The following is a 16,847-nucleotide window of genomic DNA, read 5'->3' on the forward strand; positions in this document are numbered from 1 at the left end:
TCCTTTATCCAAATGAAAGGCTTGGTTACTTATCTGTGTGAAAAGACAGGACTTATAGAAGACACAGAGCTTAAAATTCAGAATGTCAGATTAGCATTGAACAGAGGGTGTTAGTGAAGAGTGACAAGCATCTTGCCAGTAGCAAACTGTGTATGTCATTACAATTTAGACCAAGGAGAGAGACAAAAAAATGTTTAAGGCAGCAGAGGGACACTGAAATATTAAGATAGTGACAAAAGATATGAGGTCTGAAAGACCTGTCAAAAAATGTATCCATTCCACATTTTTTAAGGAAAGATTAAATAAAGCATATAAAATAACATTCTCCAACAATATTGAAATTTAATGCAGCTTGTAGAATAACAGGAATAGAAAGGGAACATTTTCAACAAGGCACTTTAAATGCACTCCAAGATCAGAGAACTTCATAATCTAGGTCAGAATTGCTGACAAATCACCTTCGAGTAATAAAGATAAAAGATTCTAACACAAAGGAAAACACCTGCCTTATCAGATTCGGGAGGCATTAAGTCTGTTCTAGGTCAAGAACCACTCAGAAAGAGCTCTCTGGCTTTGTTCTATGGTCTCTGAGGATCCCTGGATGCCTGAGTGAGAAGGTGGGGCGCTTCCTGATGGATCATCTGTATGTGAGAAACCATGTGTCATATTTACCTTTCCTCCAAACCCAGATCAGTTCATCTAACCCTCAGTGCTTCCTCCAAATTGATCATGCATCAGAATGGTCTCGGGAACTTTTAAAAAGTGTAGATTTCCTAGGTGGGGTGAGACCCTGGGGAAGGTGATGCCGTTCCTCCGCAGGTGAATCTCACATAGTCAGTCCCACACTGCTCTGTGGACCTGTGCTGAGAACTGCCACCCCAGACATCCCTCCAACTTTCTAGAAGAAATAGAATGCACTTTGGAATCAAAAGTAGAAGCCTTCCCCTTTTAACTAGTTTTGGATTTAAAAAAACAACGAACAAAGAAAAAAAACCCCGCCACGATTCAGACTGAAAAACATGTCCATGAAAAGACTTCTTGTCAAAGGAAACAACGTCATGAGTACTCTGAGATTTCACAAACTAACCCATTTATAGTGCTAAGCAAGATAAGGAAAAGAAGTTTCTATTAATAGAAGAGTGGCAGTTCAGTGCATAGGGGCACCATGAACAAACAGCACGGCTGGAAGCTGCCCAGGCTCCACCATTCACACATTTTCCTAACATATTTATAGCAACAGGGGCTCGACAAGATATTTAACTGTTGAAATTAACACTATTTTGAATAATTCCCTGGACAGGCAATCTCCTAACTGTAACCCTGATGATAAACCCCAAGTTTATGAAACATGATTAAGTGTTTAAGCTATAAATGAAGTCCCCAGCTTTGTATGCAGTAACTAATATACTACTATAAACATTATTTGGTTTCGAGTTGGTTGGAAGGCTTCAGACTGTGCAAATCTAGTTTTCTCCTTGTGGCATGTGTGAAATTAAAAGAGTTTTATGCACATTCTGATCCAAACCACATCAAGTTGAGATCTTCTCCATTGGGTTCCAGCTCTTATTTCATAAGCCAAACTACCTGCCAGGCTCCTTGGTGGCCTTCATTAGGCCCATTTGAGTTGGGTTATCTGATCCCTAAACATCAAAGGTTTCCATTTCACCCACATCAAAACCTGCTAAATTATATAAGATAGTGAGGGATCATTGTTTGGTCACCTTTTTATTCAGTATGACTGGATGCATGGTGAGAACTTGAACTTGGTAATATTTGCTGAATGTCGTCTATTAATTTAACAAGCAAATGTAATATAAATGAGATAAAAATATTGTGTGTGTGTTGAGGGGGAGGGGAGGATGGAGTAAAAAGATAAAGGGAAAAAGCAAAAGAAGGAAAATATATTGAATCTAAAGATTTAGAGATAAATATCATACCGAACAGAGCTGAAAAGCCTAGTAGTTTGTGGGCCTAATTTGCGTAAGGAAATATTTTGGTAGGTCTGGATGGTATTAAAAAGGTGTTTGTTTTCCAGCCAACTCTCAATAATAGAAAAAAAAGTCCAAGAGATTTCACATTAAAATCATCAATCACAATAATAAAAATTCCCCAGAACTATTAACTTGCTTTTTAAAAATTTTTACCCAAAACACTGGAAATTCAAGTCCCATTGGGCCTTCACAGTCCCATGTGGAAACAGTCAGCTGGAGTTGAGCTGTGGCATCTCGGCAGACTTCGGGTTATGTTCACCACAGACCCTCTGGAGACCTAACTTCAGTATTTGCCCTTAAACCTGACCAACCTCCTTCATACCATCACTTGCCTGAGCTCTGTAAACTTTTGAGATTTTCCATCTGACCTCTCCTAACTTCCTTTCTTTATTTGTGAAGAACTGATAAGCAGAGGTAAAATGATACAATGGTAACACTTGAAGGCTTCCAGTACTTCTAAGTCCAGCTCAGCACCCCCTTTACTGCACCAGTCGTCAGCAGGAAGGTGGTGGGAGAGAGAGTCAAAGAAACAAACCATTAAGGATCAACGCCAAAGAGACAGTTCCTATTTTTCACTTCTATATCATTAGCATGGGTGACGGTCACCCTCGCGTAGCCACAGCCCTCTGTTGGGCACCTATATGTCATTCTAGTCCTTGTTCCCACCGCCGCTAGGTGGAACACTGGACAAGACTGACTTCTATGTAGTCATCTAGGATTATTCCAATGAGGCTCGGACAGGCTCAAGGCTTCCCGTTAAAAAGCCTTACTGTCTGATGTCTCCCCACCTCTGTTTCTACCATCAATATTTTAGACTTTAAAGCATGACTTGAAAATAAAAACAGCTTCTAGAAAATTTAAGTTATATTGTATGTAACCTTTCTTTATGAAATGTCTTTTTAATCAATTTCACTAAAAATTAAAATGTATTTTCTCTTCTCTAGTTCATTTTTTATTTAAAAGAAATTACTGATTTAAACCCAAGAATCTACAGCTGAGCAAAAGAAAAATTTAACCAACACAGGATTATAAAAACATTGGATCAAACTTAAATCAATTAGTCTTTAAGGAGTTTTGAATGGGAATAAACAAATTATTTAACTTCTAAGTGAAAGCTTTATAGGTCTGACATGAAAAGTCTTATTGCCATAGTTAAGAGAGTTTTGCAAATCAGTGTCTATGTAGAAAGAAAAATCATAAAAGCCAGAAACATTTTCAGGAGAAAAAGACAGTAGCTGCCAGCACTCCAACAGATTCCCTATGCAGTTTTAGCCCTAGAACTAAGCTATCTTGTCAGTAATGGATTTAAACGATGGATCCCAAGAACTCGTATAGATCCTGACATCTAAAATTGATATCATAATCTTTTTCCTGAAAAATTGTAGATATTGGAAGGATTCCTTGCTTTAATTAGTTGTTATCATTATATTCAATCAACTAGTATTTTACTAATAGGATGCTTACCACAGGCAAGGAGGCCCTGTGAGGCACTGGGAAATGAGATAGACAAGTCCCTGGAATCTAATACATAGACTAGAACATGGCCAGTAGACTAGAACAAGGCAGTAAACAGTAACTGTGCTAAATACAGTGGCACAATGTGCTATCACAGCTCATTCATTTACGCATTTGGGTATTCATTCACACAACATACTGCGTTGGCCAAAAGGTTCCCTGGTTTTTCCATAAGATGGCTCCAGTAGTGCTTAGTTGTCTTTAACTTCATTCAAAACAATTTTGATAGACTGTATTGTGACAGCTGTCATATCACTGTGCATTTAAAAAAACTTATCAAAATTGGTGAATTTTTGTGTAAATTCACAAAATTCAGGGAAGCCCTGGCTAGTCAATTTAATATTGAAGATGGAAGAAAATACACAACATTTTTGGCATATTATGTTTTACTATTTCAAGAAAGGTAAAAATGCACTGAAAAGCAAAAAAAAAAAGATTTGTGCAGTGTATGGAGAAGGTGATGTGACTGATCCAACATGTCAAAGGTGGTTTGTAAAGTTTCATGCTGGAGATTTCTCGCTGGCCGATGCTCCACAGTCAGGTAGACTAGTTGAAGTTGATAGTGATCAAATAGAGACATTAATTGAGAACAATCAATGTTATACCATGCAGGAGGTAATGGACACACTCAGAATATCCAAGTCCATAAAGTTACTGGTAAAAATGAAAAAAATGTGTCTTTTATTTTATGAAAAAAACCATACGGACTTTTTGGCCAATCCATTATATTGGATGGTCCTTCTGCCAGGAACAACTTAGAAGCAGAGCGAGATATAGACCCTACTTTCAGGGAGTTTACTGTCCAAAGGAAAAGACAGACAATGGTCCAATAATCACATACACACATGAAGAAGACATGCATGGATGAGGGAGCATAGGGGAAGGGGATGTGACCCGAACAAGCAGCAGCAGTTGACGAAGTGAGCTCTGATCTGAACCAGACCGAGTTCCCTGGGAAAAGAGGATGAAAAGCATGTACAAAGGTGCTGTGGGAAGGGGTGCATGGGAAGTACTTAGGATAGAAAGGAAACCATTGGGCCCACAGCAGAAATAGTGAGAGTCATACTCAGTGAGGAAGGGGGACAGGCAGAGTCCGCATCATGAGGGGTCCTATAAGCTGTGGTGAAGTTTTGGCTTTTATAGTGAGAGCAATGAGAAAACATCAGATGAGCTAAGCAGGGGGAAATGAGGTTAGATTTGGTTTTGAAAAAACAAAAACACTCTGCTTCCTGGATTAAGTGAAAAACATGGCAGGAAGAGGAGAGTACAGTGGAGGTAAAGGCTAGATCCAGAAATGCATGATGTTCATTGAGATTAGGGTGTTCAAAGTAAACAAGTTAATAAATTTGAAGTATTTAGGCATAAGATAGCCAAGCACTGGGGATCACTGTTGTGAGAAAAGGGCTAGTGAAGGAGAACGGTCTATGAGACATGACTCTCAGGTGGCTGGCACTGGAGGGAAGGTGGGGCTAGTCACCAAGAGAAGGAACAGTGAAAAGGGTAAGCTTTGGGGGGTAGGGAGATCATGAGAGTGATTTTTGATATGTTGAGTTTCAGGTGCCGTTAGAAACATAGAAAGAAATATCAGGAAGTAATGAGAATGATGGGATTTGCACTTGTGGGTTCCAACTGCAGAGAGGTGGTCACCGAAGCCGAGGGGGAAGGAGGGACTGCAGAGGCAGAACACATAAAAAGACAAAGGGAGAGGCCTGGGGCCAAGTCTTAAGAGCTCTGATATTTAATGGCTAGAGAACTATAAGGGATATAGAGAAAGAACTGCCCAAGAAGAAGAAAGAAAACCTGTTGAGTGTGGCACCATGGAAGCCCTGGCTAGACAGTGTTTTAAGAAGTGACAATGGTCAGTGTCCAATGCTGCTGAAAGGTGAAGTAAGTGAACAACTGAAAACATCTGCTGCACCTACACTGACAACAGTGTATGATGGAGGCTAATGCCAGACTGAAATGAATTAAGTGTGAGAGGAAAGTGATGAAATAAACTCATCTCATAAGGCTCATAGGGTAGGGAAGATAGGACAGTAGTGTGGGGAAACTGGAAATGAGCGTCTGAGTGAGGACTGCTTTCTGTCTTAAATTTTAATGGGAGAAAATAAAGTGTTTAAAAGTGAACAGAAAGGATTTCCGAAGAGGGGTGGGGAGAAATAAGAGGAAGAATACCTAGTAACAGGGTCCTTGAGGAGAGGAATTAGTCCCAGTTCTGAGAACAGGTGGAGGGACTGGCCTACTGGCCTACGATGAAAGGAAGGTATACATCTCTACTGTAACATGAGGGGGAAAAAGGGTGGGAGCTGATGCTTGGTATCCACAACAGTGAGCAATGTCAAATGGCTATTCTCTCTATAAAGTAGACAGTGGCGTCACTGGCTGAAATAATAGGAAAGATTTGAAATGGTGAGTGGAGAAAGAGGGAGGGAGAAGAGAAAAAGAGCCATGTCTAGGGCCACTTGAGATGGTAATCAGTAATTTATAAAGGATGCTGAGGTGCTTTATTGGTACTTGAAGATGTATATTGTCAGATTTGTTCATGTCTAACAGAGCTTTGGCCAGACTTTAACATGGAATGCTAGATTTTTGCTTTGAAGAATGAAAACTGAACTTCTTAAGAAGGCAGACAAGTAAATACATTTTCAATAGATGAGCCTAAGACGAGAATAAGGACACTAAGGTTTCAAATCCATTTTACTAATGAAAATTATTCTGCTAAATATGTTACTAAGCTTTATTCTTTAACTCAACTCTTTCAAAAATAATTTCAGGAAATTTCATACAAAGTGATTCCTCAACCTTATATTTTTATCTACATAATAAAAAAAATTTTTTTAAATGACCTAAATGCAAATCTTACCATATAAATATATATTTATATACACACATACATATATACATATGTGCGTATATGTGTGTGTATATATATATGCACATATAAAACTAAAGTTCTCTTTCTTGTGAATATAGGATAAATCTATTATAAACATATCACAATACTGAAAACTGTAAAAAATAAAAAAGTAGAAAGTCATAATTTCAAATTGTGGGTGACAAGATATTTTTTCCTACCATATTCATGACAGTTCTTTTTTCTAGTAGTATTCGAAATAAATTAGCTGTAATCTTGTTATCATGGACACCTTGCTCAAGGCCACGATTGTCATCTTGCATGAGTCTTCGATCCATGATAACTTCAATCTGACCTATGAAACAAAAAAACTGGTCAGGATTATTTAATACAAACATTCATTGAGGGCCATGTAAGCACAGGCATCGTCTTGATTTAAGTTTCTCCTCTAGTCAAGGAGACAGATCTATACAACCCATAGTACCATGGGCTTTTTCTCAATAATGGCTTAAAGTAGCCAGTGTAAATTCATAACACATGATTTATATTTCTGCTTTTCTGCATTAATGTCTAGTTAAAAACTGATAAGAAATTTAAAACAAGGCAGATCAAAATGAAAACTTTAAAAAAAATCTAAAATTAAAATAAAATTAATCTAAGGAGTAAATTAAGCCTCCAAAATTTTTGGTGCCAGCATTTGGAACATAAAAATGTTTATGAGGTTCATTATGAAATTAACACTTCACATGGAGTAAAAACAAATACAGATGGGCAGGATCTACAAAGGATGTGAAATATGGTTTAGGTTATGCTATATGCAGTGACTCTGAAGAAGCCCTAGGATTTGGTACCTCCTACCATGAACCCCCTTCCCTCCCTGAGATTATGTGATGGCATCACCACGGGGCTATCTCCTCTAGCTCAAAAAGGGGCTGTAGGTGGTTCCTTTGTTTGCTGTGCGATAATGCCAAATTTCCCCTAATTTAAACTGTAAGCTAATGGTTAGGTTATGAGATTACAAACTAAAAAAACAAACAAAAAAGAAATCCAGTCATATTTATATATTTGAGATTATACTAAATAAGAACCCTAAAGTTATATACTTGAAAAATATGTGTATATTCATCTATCCATTCATTCAAATTTGTTACTTATTAAATAATCATTCAGTATAAAAGAACAATACATAAAAAATTTTAATAACTATTACTCTTGCATAGTCAAAACCACCCTTTAGTTTCGGTATCCAGTACATAAAATGACTGGCGATGGTTAGAATTCTCATTGTTACTACCTCTGCTACTTTAGAAGACGACCGCCTAGAACTTGCTCCTCAGGCACTGGGACTAATTGTCTCCATGCCTGTGAGGACAATTAGAGTTTGATCACTTCACACCCAAATTAGTACATCAATCTCTTGGCAATTACTAACTCTTTTCCCTGCCTCCAAATGTTAGTCCATATAATGAGTAACAATAATCATTTCTTGGACTGTACTCAAAATTATTTTTGTTTGTAGCTATTCAAACTCTAGGGTATTTGGGTGTCTACAGTAGGGGCAGGGAGCTTTCTTTTTCAGCATATGTTTTTCAGGGAAGTGAGATAACGCTGCTTGGTTCGTGACTGCCTGAGCCCTCATGACTCATCCCGGTTTAGAGCCCACCTTTGAGAATTTAAGGCAGGGTTTAAAAACGACTGGATCAAGAGTCACATCTGGCACAAAGATGTTTTATGTTCTGACACTGAAAAAATTGAGTCAACATTTACAGATTAGGCAACTTCACATAAAATTCCAGATTTCTGGGCTCCTCAAAGATGGAAACATTTGGCAACACTGGGCCCCTTTCCCCACGGAGACAGTGCACTGGCACTAAGCAGTGGCCGCCTCCTGTACATGGGGAACGTGCTCTCCAACTTGCTCCAGTCCCACCACCCCGACTGAATCCCTGACATGAGGACGTTATTATTTTTATAACTGCACTATGTCTTTACGGCTTGACTATAATTTTGTCTAGTACAGGCCACAAAGAAAAACGAGAAATAGTATGTTTTGTATGTGTGTGGAAGTACAGAATGTATGTATATGCCTAATAGAAAAAGTGGGTTTGTGTCAAAGGACATGCCAGGCACCTGCACTTATTTGTTTGCCTGGCTCCTTAAGGCACGTATCGTAGCAACTCTTTGCATTGTACCGAAGAGCAAATGATGACCTGTCAATGATAATTAAAAATATGTATAATAAAAGACAAAAGCCTCCTAAATGAAACTTTTAAAAAAATTAATCAGTATCTACTATTTTCTTTCTCCATCTCATTCTCTCTTTTGGAATCCTTAAATCATGTCTGTGGCCTCTTTATCACCCTGTCTATATTATCCACCTTTCTTCTTTCAGGTGGTAGAGCAGAAGAATGTGATTCAGAGAAGGACCCTCGTTTGAACTGTAACCTTTCACCTTTAGAAACCTGAGTAAGTTGTCTGAGGTTCTGGATCCATTTAATCAAGACAATAGCCCATTCTACAAACAATGGGCCATCAGGAAAGGTAAATTATCTTGAAAAACAATCAGTTTCACAGAATTTTAGGTCCCTGCTCTTCACCTTAGATTGGAGAAATCCACCATTTACTGCTGTTCTCGCAAAAACTCAAAATTAACTTATAGTCTGGTTTTCAAAAGAAAGCTGGTGACTAGAGATGATAATTAACACATGTGACCAACAGAAAAACCATGCGCTTGGGAACTGGAACTTACAGGAGAAAAAAAATCCAAATAATACATACCACTTTTCAAACTGGATACACCTAAAGACTGACCAGAGAGCAGAGTCAGGCGATGCTCAGCATCCTGAATATAGGCCATTGTAGTCATAGGATAGACATTTGCTTGAAGAGGCAATTTACTCATTGTCATTCTAGGTTGAATCTATAAGACCACACAATTCTCTTTTTAAAAGAAAAAATCAACTGATATTTACATACATACTTTAAAAAGTTAGTATTGACTATAGATGACTTTTTTCTTCCAAAAAGAAAAAGGAATAGCTTCCTTTGTTGTTCAAGGTTAGAACTAATTTAAAATGTAAAACATTCTTCAAAACAGTATGAAAAAAAATCACAAGGATCTTAGAAAACTATTTGAAAGACAGATTTAGAACTTGTCCAGATTTTTAAAATAAGTATTCCTATTTAAATTCAGAATAAATATCCTTAACTAAAGTCTCCTAGCTCTCCAATATTTGCATAAAAATTATAAAGGTATTAAGTATTCATTTCTCCTCTAAATCTAACATACTGTTTTTGTAATGAATGCTAAGCATAATAGCTCCTTATCCCATTTCAAGAAATATCTCTTATAATTCTTCTAAAATCACTTTTAATAAATACCCTAGATCTCCCCATCAAATCCTCTAACATATTACATTATAATAATCAAATGCATATTTATATTTAAAAACTATTCAATGCTTACTCTTCTCGCTTGGTTTCAGTGTAGATAGTTCCAAATTCCAATTTTTCTTGGTCTAGTATCTGAATGCATGCAATACAGCTCTAACTTTAAAGACTCACTCAAACATCAAGAGGAGATATCAAACAATGACTCTGTTATCGGGAATCTTATTCACACCACAAAATAATGCCATTTCTTCTTTTAAAGTCATAAAAGTTTGACATGAAACTCAAACAAAGAAGAAGTTAACATAATAGTTAATGTGTATTGAGTACCCACTAATGCCAGGCACAGTGCTGGAAACTTCGTCGACAAGATTTTTTATCTTCACATCTCAGCAGTATGTCTTTCAACTTACTGGTTGTAGTGAATAGTGCCCTTGCATATTCATGTTCACCCAAAACCTACGAATGTGATTTTATTTTGAAATAGCGTTCCTGCTGATGTAATCAAGCTAATACTGGGTTAGGTTAGGCTCTAATCCAATGATTGCTCTCCTTATGAGAAGAGGAAAATTAGGACGCAGAAGGACACATACAGAGACACAAGGAGACAGCATGCGGCAGTGGAGGCACACACTGAAAGTGATGTGTTTACAAGGCAAGGGGTACCAACAGTGGTCTGAAACCACTAGACACCAGAAAGGGTAAGAAAGGATATTTCCTTAGAGCATCTGGAGGGAGCGTGGCCCTGCTGATACCTTGGCTGTGGAGTCCTAGAGTCCAGAACTGGGAGGGAATTCATTTTTGTTGTCTTAAGCCAACCAGATTGTGGTAATTTTTATCACAGTCCCAGGAAATTAATAAACTGGTGAAGAAACAACTATAAAATGTTTTAAAAAAGTAAAAAATGGACCTGCCTTTTGAGCCAGCAATGCCACTGCTGAGATTATACCCTAAGAATTCTCCCCTCAAAATTCAAAAGAACCTATACACCCCAATGTTCATAGCAGCACAATTTGCAATAGCCAAGTGCTGGAAGCAACTTACGTGCCCGTCAATAAATGAGTGGATCAAAAAACTATGGTACACTTACACAAGAGAACATTACGCAGCAGAAAGAAACAGCTACTACCCTTCAGGAAAGCATGGGTGGAACTGGAGAGCATTATGCTAAGCGAAATAAGCCAGGCAGTGAAAGACAAATACCATATGATCTCACCTACAAGTGGAACCTAATCAACAAAACAAACAAGCAAGAAAAATATAACCAGCAACACTGAAGAATAAACAAACTGACAGTGAGGAGAGGGTAGGAGGGAGAGGGGTAATGGAGAAAAGAAGGGGAAGGGTCAAATCAAGGAACATGTGTAAAGGACCCATGGACAAAGCCAAAGTGGGGAAGGATCGAGGGTTGGAGGTGGCGGGGGGGGGGGGGGGGGGGGCAGGTGAAAGCAGTGGGCAAGAAAATGGCAACAAATGTATTTGAACAATAAAAAAAAGCTAAACTTGCAACAGACAGGAAGGAGCACTGAGAAAAGGTAGGAAAATAGCTAATCAATATAAGTAATATAAAGAAAAGTAAAAATGGCTCAAAGAGAAAGCAATTGAAATGCACGATAGGCCTTTCTCCTATTCACAAGATGCTTTAAAGGTTCTGATTTAACAGTGTCTCACAAACTAATACAAAACAAACAAACAAAAATGTCTGTGGCCTTAAAAAATACTGAAGGGGAAATTTCTTCAACAAAAAGACTTACATATAATTGTAAATCCATTACTACAGTAAGTCAGAACAAGGGTGAAAGAATAATATTTTATATGCTGTATGTCATATGTTACATGGTATATATTCTCACAAAGGAGAAATCAACCAACAGTGGGAGGAGAAGGGAAAAGAAAAGAAGCAGAATAATCACACTGATTATTTTATGTGTAATTAATGAGACACATGTTAAAAGATAAAAATAAAGTAACTGGAAACTAGTGGCAGTTACCACTAAAATGGTGTAAGAATAAAGTTAATCACTAAAATTAACTTTATCTACTTATTTAAAAAAATATTTTAAAAAGTTTTATAAAAAAAGCTAGCTTAAAAGAATTTCCCACTTCTTCTTTACAATCCTGATCTTCCCACTCCAATGAACTCCTATACTTATAAAAAGGACATTTAAATTTTTAATCATTTTTACTAAGCTTTTTAGTCATGTAAATAACCATACATAAAAATAATTGCTTCTAGTAGATTTTAAGAAAAGTTTTTCTTTTGTTTACAAAGAAAGTGAATCATCATAAAGCAGGGACTTCATTTGAAAACCAAACAGCTGTAGTAAGATTAACATGTTAATTCAAAATGCATGTTGCAATTTTTAGGCTTTGGACAAGGTTTAAATTTAACTTTTGCAGGAAATGATAGAAGAGAAAATTATCACAATCCTGTCTACTCATCCCCGTTGAAAATCAGACAAAGTAAAAAAGCATTTGTTGTGAAATTATTTCTATTCATAGCTAGAAATTTCTAAAATGCTAATGTGTCAAAAAGATGCTAATGTTTTTAAAAGTATTATTTTAAAGACATATTGTCACACATATACACTCTAAACACAGAGATTTAGGTAACAATCAAAAGAGCTATCTTAAATTAGAGAACTGACAATCTGAAAGTTTTTATAAGTCAATTTTCTCATTACAATTTCAAAAAAAATTTGGTTAAATACATATCTACTCACATTCCTAAGTAAATATGTTTGTATTGTACTATGTACTCATATGTATGTGTATAAAGGTTCATACACATGCACCCTAATAAAGAAAGTGGAAAAGTTTTCCTGAAATTTAAAAGAGCCCATTATTAGATTATATGTTTAAAAATATATATAGAATAAGCTAAATATGTATAGGTCAACTCCTTATGAGGGAAAAAAAAACATATAATACATCAATCCCTAACTATGTTTCCTGACTGTTAGATAAATTCATATACATTTTGACATCAATGTATTTAACATGCATATTCGTCACTGAATCTTCCTTTGAAAAAATAAATTCTTACAAACAGATGATCTACAAAATACTCTGTCAGATATTTGTCATAATTTGGGAAATCTGGTTAATACAGAACCTACAAATAGCTGTTAAAATTCAGTTCAATTTCAGAAATAATTTGCAACCTTAAGCATATTTTTCAAAGGATCCAAAATTAACTGGTCCATTACCACATATAAAAGTTATGCACTAACATAACCATTACATAGACATTTTAAAGGAAAATTACCTGGTATCCATTTAAGTCCGTATAAAATCGATTTTGGCTGTTTATGCTAGAAGAAATTCTCATTGCAATCTCACGGTTATGTTCTTCTCGGATGTCCACAATATTCGAAACTTCCACAGACTGCCCTTCTACGCCTAAATGTAAAAGAATGTACATAGTAGAAAGAAATTAATTAATTGCCCACTTTTCTTAAATATACTATCCAGAACTCCTTCCAATGTTATATATATTTTCCTGTGTTCTATCTCCTATCTTTACCATCTCTCATATGTTAAAGAATGTCACAATTCATCTTTTTTTTTTTTTATATCAGATGGCAGATAACATTTATTCAGGAGAAGATATAACCTAACAACTTAACAACTTAACAGAAGGATAAAGAGGTTGGTGGAGATAAATGTAGATGAAATATAACATGTAAATGATTCTCCAATGAATTCTAGAAGGGAAAGAGGACATTAAATGAGAAAGGTCAGCTGCACTGCAGGTCAGCCCCCCTCTTGTCTGCACCATCACGCCCCAACAGAGCCATTAGAGCCTACTTCTTCATCATTCTCCCCTTACACCCTGGAAATTATGAGCAGTGACATTTATACTCTGTTGGTTCAACAGACAGTGTATTATTGCCCATGATCTATATCTAGGAAAAGAGACAGGAGATCCAATGGGATGATTTATGGCTGAAACTGATATTACCATATTAGTACTTTGGAGTATAATCGCGAGAGCTCCCCAGATGTTAAATCAATTTTAATTGAATTTGGTATCTCTTAGGACCCCTTGTTATAGAGTGATTCATTGTGCCCTTTGCTATGTAAAGCAGAGGACAGATTGAAGAAGTCCCAGATGTGTCAGACTTTTTTTTTTATTAAGCCCAAAGTGTTTACTAATTTCTATCACACTGCCCTAACTGCCCTGTCATGTCCTCGGTGAAGCCTTGGGTCTATTTCAGAGATGGAGAGAGGACTTAGGAAGAAACCCAGTACGCTATACAGATCAAGTGTGTGTAAGAGACATTACAGGATCCTCAAAGGTGGAGAGTATTTGAGAAAGCGGTCAAAAGCGGTCCAGAGAGGAAAGACTGGACCTACTTATTTCATGCAGCTGACGCTGTTTAAGAACCTCAGACACTTACTGGACACTTACCTGCAGTTGTTGCTCATTACCTACTTCTCCCTACTCTTCACACACACGTGTCACCCTGGGCTGAGAACCAGCACTCTTTAGCCAGAGGGCTATGTAAGAAAAAGTGGGGAGGGGAAGAAGGAGTAAGGAAGACTTTTTCTAGGAGCCAAGAAAAATCCCCAGAGCTTATAGAAGGTGATAGGAAATAGTGAAAGAAATGAAGTTTGTGTCCATGAGATTTGTGGAAAAGAATGTAAATACACCTGGTTCAGACACGAGAGATTTATGAGAAAACACTGATATAGTTTCCAGTGTTATCTATAGTTTATATATGTTTATATAAAGCATAAATAATAATATGGTGACAATACTAAAAAGGCTGAAGGATTTTAGCTCACAGAAGTTCTTTTCTGGTAGATGTCCCTCTTCCAACACAACCACCTCACTAACTAAACTCTTCCAACACAACAACCTCACTAACTAACTGAGAGCTAACTTCAGTGCCTTCCTCTGTTCAGAAAGCTGTTATGAGTATGGTCTGGGTGGGTGGGGAGAGGGGGTGCCTTCTTTTCCTGCTTTCTGGACATAATCTGGATCACTAACCTCTGCTAGTTAAATATACACGTATATTTCCTTCTGAGAATTACCAAAAGGACCTGCCAGGACAGCTGATCCAAACATATCTCCACTATTACTAGGAAGTTAAAAAGAATCACATACACTGATGACAGAATAACAGTATCTCCTTTAAACTAGAAAATGTATTACTTTAAACGTAAATTTTCATTTCAGGATGCTTACACTAACCAGAATATTGTTAAAAAACCTAATGAATTACAGGTTGAATTTCAACAGGCAAGCTTCTACAAATAAACCAAAACGCTCCAAACACAAAATGTAGCGCTAAGGATGATGGTACTAATGCAGCACTGGGGAAAACAGAAGCTGACAAGTAAACTGTAATCTGCTGGAAGCATTTGCAGGGTTTTTAGTGCTGCTTTGTGTACTCTCCATTCTAGATTGGATAGTCTCTCAGGGGTCAACATAATACACAAAATGAAATAGAGTCTTAACAAAGGAGAGCATCATTAATTTCAAGTCATGTATCTCTGGAAAGTATTTACAGAAAACATGCTTCAGAAAATATTAATAATTTCACATTACCTCTAGCAATAATAAATTATTTCTGTTGAGAAAATCATCTTTCTCAAGCTCAGTATTATGCTCAGATCCTATTGTGGTAACAAATACTTAAAGCTCCTTTCAAATGAGCCTCTATATCCATTCAAAATTCAGCAAGACATTAATTAAATTCTGTGCCCAAACAGACTTTTAAAATAAGATCAAACCTAATGTATGTATATGAACACACCAAATAAACCCTGTAGTGGTAATAAAAGCAAAGAGGTATCCCTGAGTTCTCAAAGATAATTTATTCTTTTAAAAAAGAATATGAAAAGAATAAAAAAGAATAGGGAGAGGAAAGATTGTCCACTTATTCCGTGTCAATGATTCCCTAAGGAGTACATACCATGCCATTCCCAAAGCAGCTCTCAGGACTGAGGGACGAACTCCCTGGGAAGCAGGGGCACATACCCGGAGGTTCCAGTGGTCTGCTAGGTCTTTGCAGTATGTAGCAGCAAAAACTATTTTTACCAAAGTAGTTTTACCTGACCATGAATGGCTAGGGCTTCAATCCTGGGAAAGAAAACAGCGCCTACTTTTCATCAAAGTAGTTCATGGTGGGCAGCAGGGTGATGCCATTCCCAGGCTTCAACAAAGAAAAGTAAGTTCCCTCTTGCTGCTTATGCCTTAGAAGAGCATGAAGATTGTTCATCCTTATTAACACAGGCAATGTGAAGTAAGAATGGAGCAAGTCCACAGGCCAAAAGCTATAAAGAAGCCAAGAGCCTTTCCTCAGCTGTGCGTTTTCCTCCCTAGAGCCTATTAGCTTCTCACAGACACAAACTGTCTTACACATCATCTTGGCATTCCAGTTTTTAACAATGTTTTGGGCATATAGTAGGTACTGAATCACTATTAAACAGAATTAGTTAAGGTGTCCCTCGTCATGCAGAAGTTAGCTGACATGGGAAGAAATGAAAAGAATGAGGTAGCTGTCTGTCCCGACCAAGAAAGATCTGATGAAAAATACTAATGCAGTGCTTGTAGAGCATGATAAGCTTTATGCTGAAAACAGACGCAAACACAGTACTATATTTTTTGCATGCACGCGTGTGTGAGAGAGAGACAGAGAACACAAAGGAGAGTACAGGAATCTGTATTACCTTTCTTGAGCAGTCGATAGAGGCCAGGCACAGATTCCAGAGAAATTTTACCTTACATCTGAAACGTGTGAAATTTTTGTCAAGAGTGTGTGTGTGTGTGTGTGTGTGTGTGTGTGTGTGTGTGTATGTGTGTATATATATATGAGAATATATATAATTTTTGTCAAGAGTGTATATATGTATATATATGAGAATATATACATATACTTTTTTATATGTCTACATAGTTTAATATATATATATAAAAATACGTATTTACATACATAAAATAATTATGAAGCATTTTCAAAAAATATTTTCTAAGAAGACAGAGAAAAGAATGAAAAGTAGGCAAGAGGCTGGGGTCAGGGTCAGGCCTCACAGGGAACATGCTTTAGGGGTGCAACAGCCTCAGGGTCTTAGAGTCACTCTCAGAA

The 16,847-nt window shown here is 37.0% G+C and overlaps 1 protein-coding gene across 2 annotated transcripts in view; it reads right to left on the minus strand.

Annotated features, from left to right (window-relative positions):
* The window catches only part of MAN2A1 (mannosidase alpha class 2A member 1), a 162,314-nt gene that overhangs the window by 15,159 nt on the left and 130,308 nt on the right, over nt 1–16,847 (minus strand). For both annotated transcript variants that reach the window (XM_054589984.1, XM_054589985.1), the window contains exons 17-19: nt 13,019–13,152; nt 9,139–9,280; nt 6,582–6,715 (exon numbers count right to left, since the gene is read on the minus strand). In XM_054589984.1, the coding sequence (XP_054445959.1) occupies nt 6,582–6,715; nt 9,139–9,280; nt 13,019–13,152 (410 nt within the window). The remainder of the gene's footprint in view (nt 1–6,581; nt 6,716–9,138; nt 9,281–13,018; nt 13,153–16,847) is intronic.

The sequence above is a fragment of the Pteronotus mesoamericanus genome, unplaced genomic scaffold (assembly GCF_021234165.1).
Source record: "Pteronotus mesoamericanus isolate MK-2021 breed Mesoamerican mustached bat unplaced genomic scaffold, CSHL_Meso_final scaffold_167, whole genome shotgun sequence".
NCBI classification, from domain to species: Eukaryota; Metazoa; Chordata; class Mammalia; order Chiroptera; family Mormoopidae; genus Pteronotus; species Pteronotus mesoamericanus.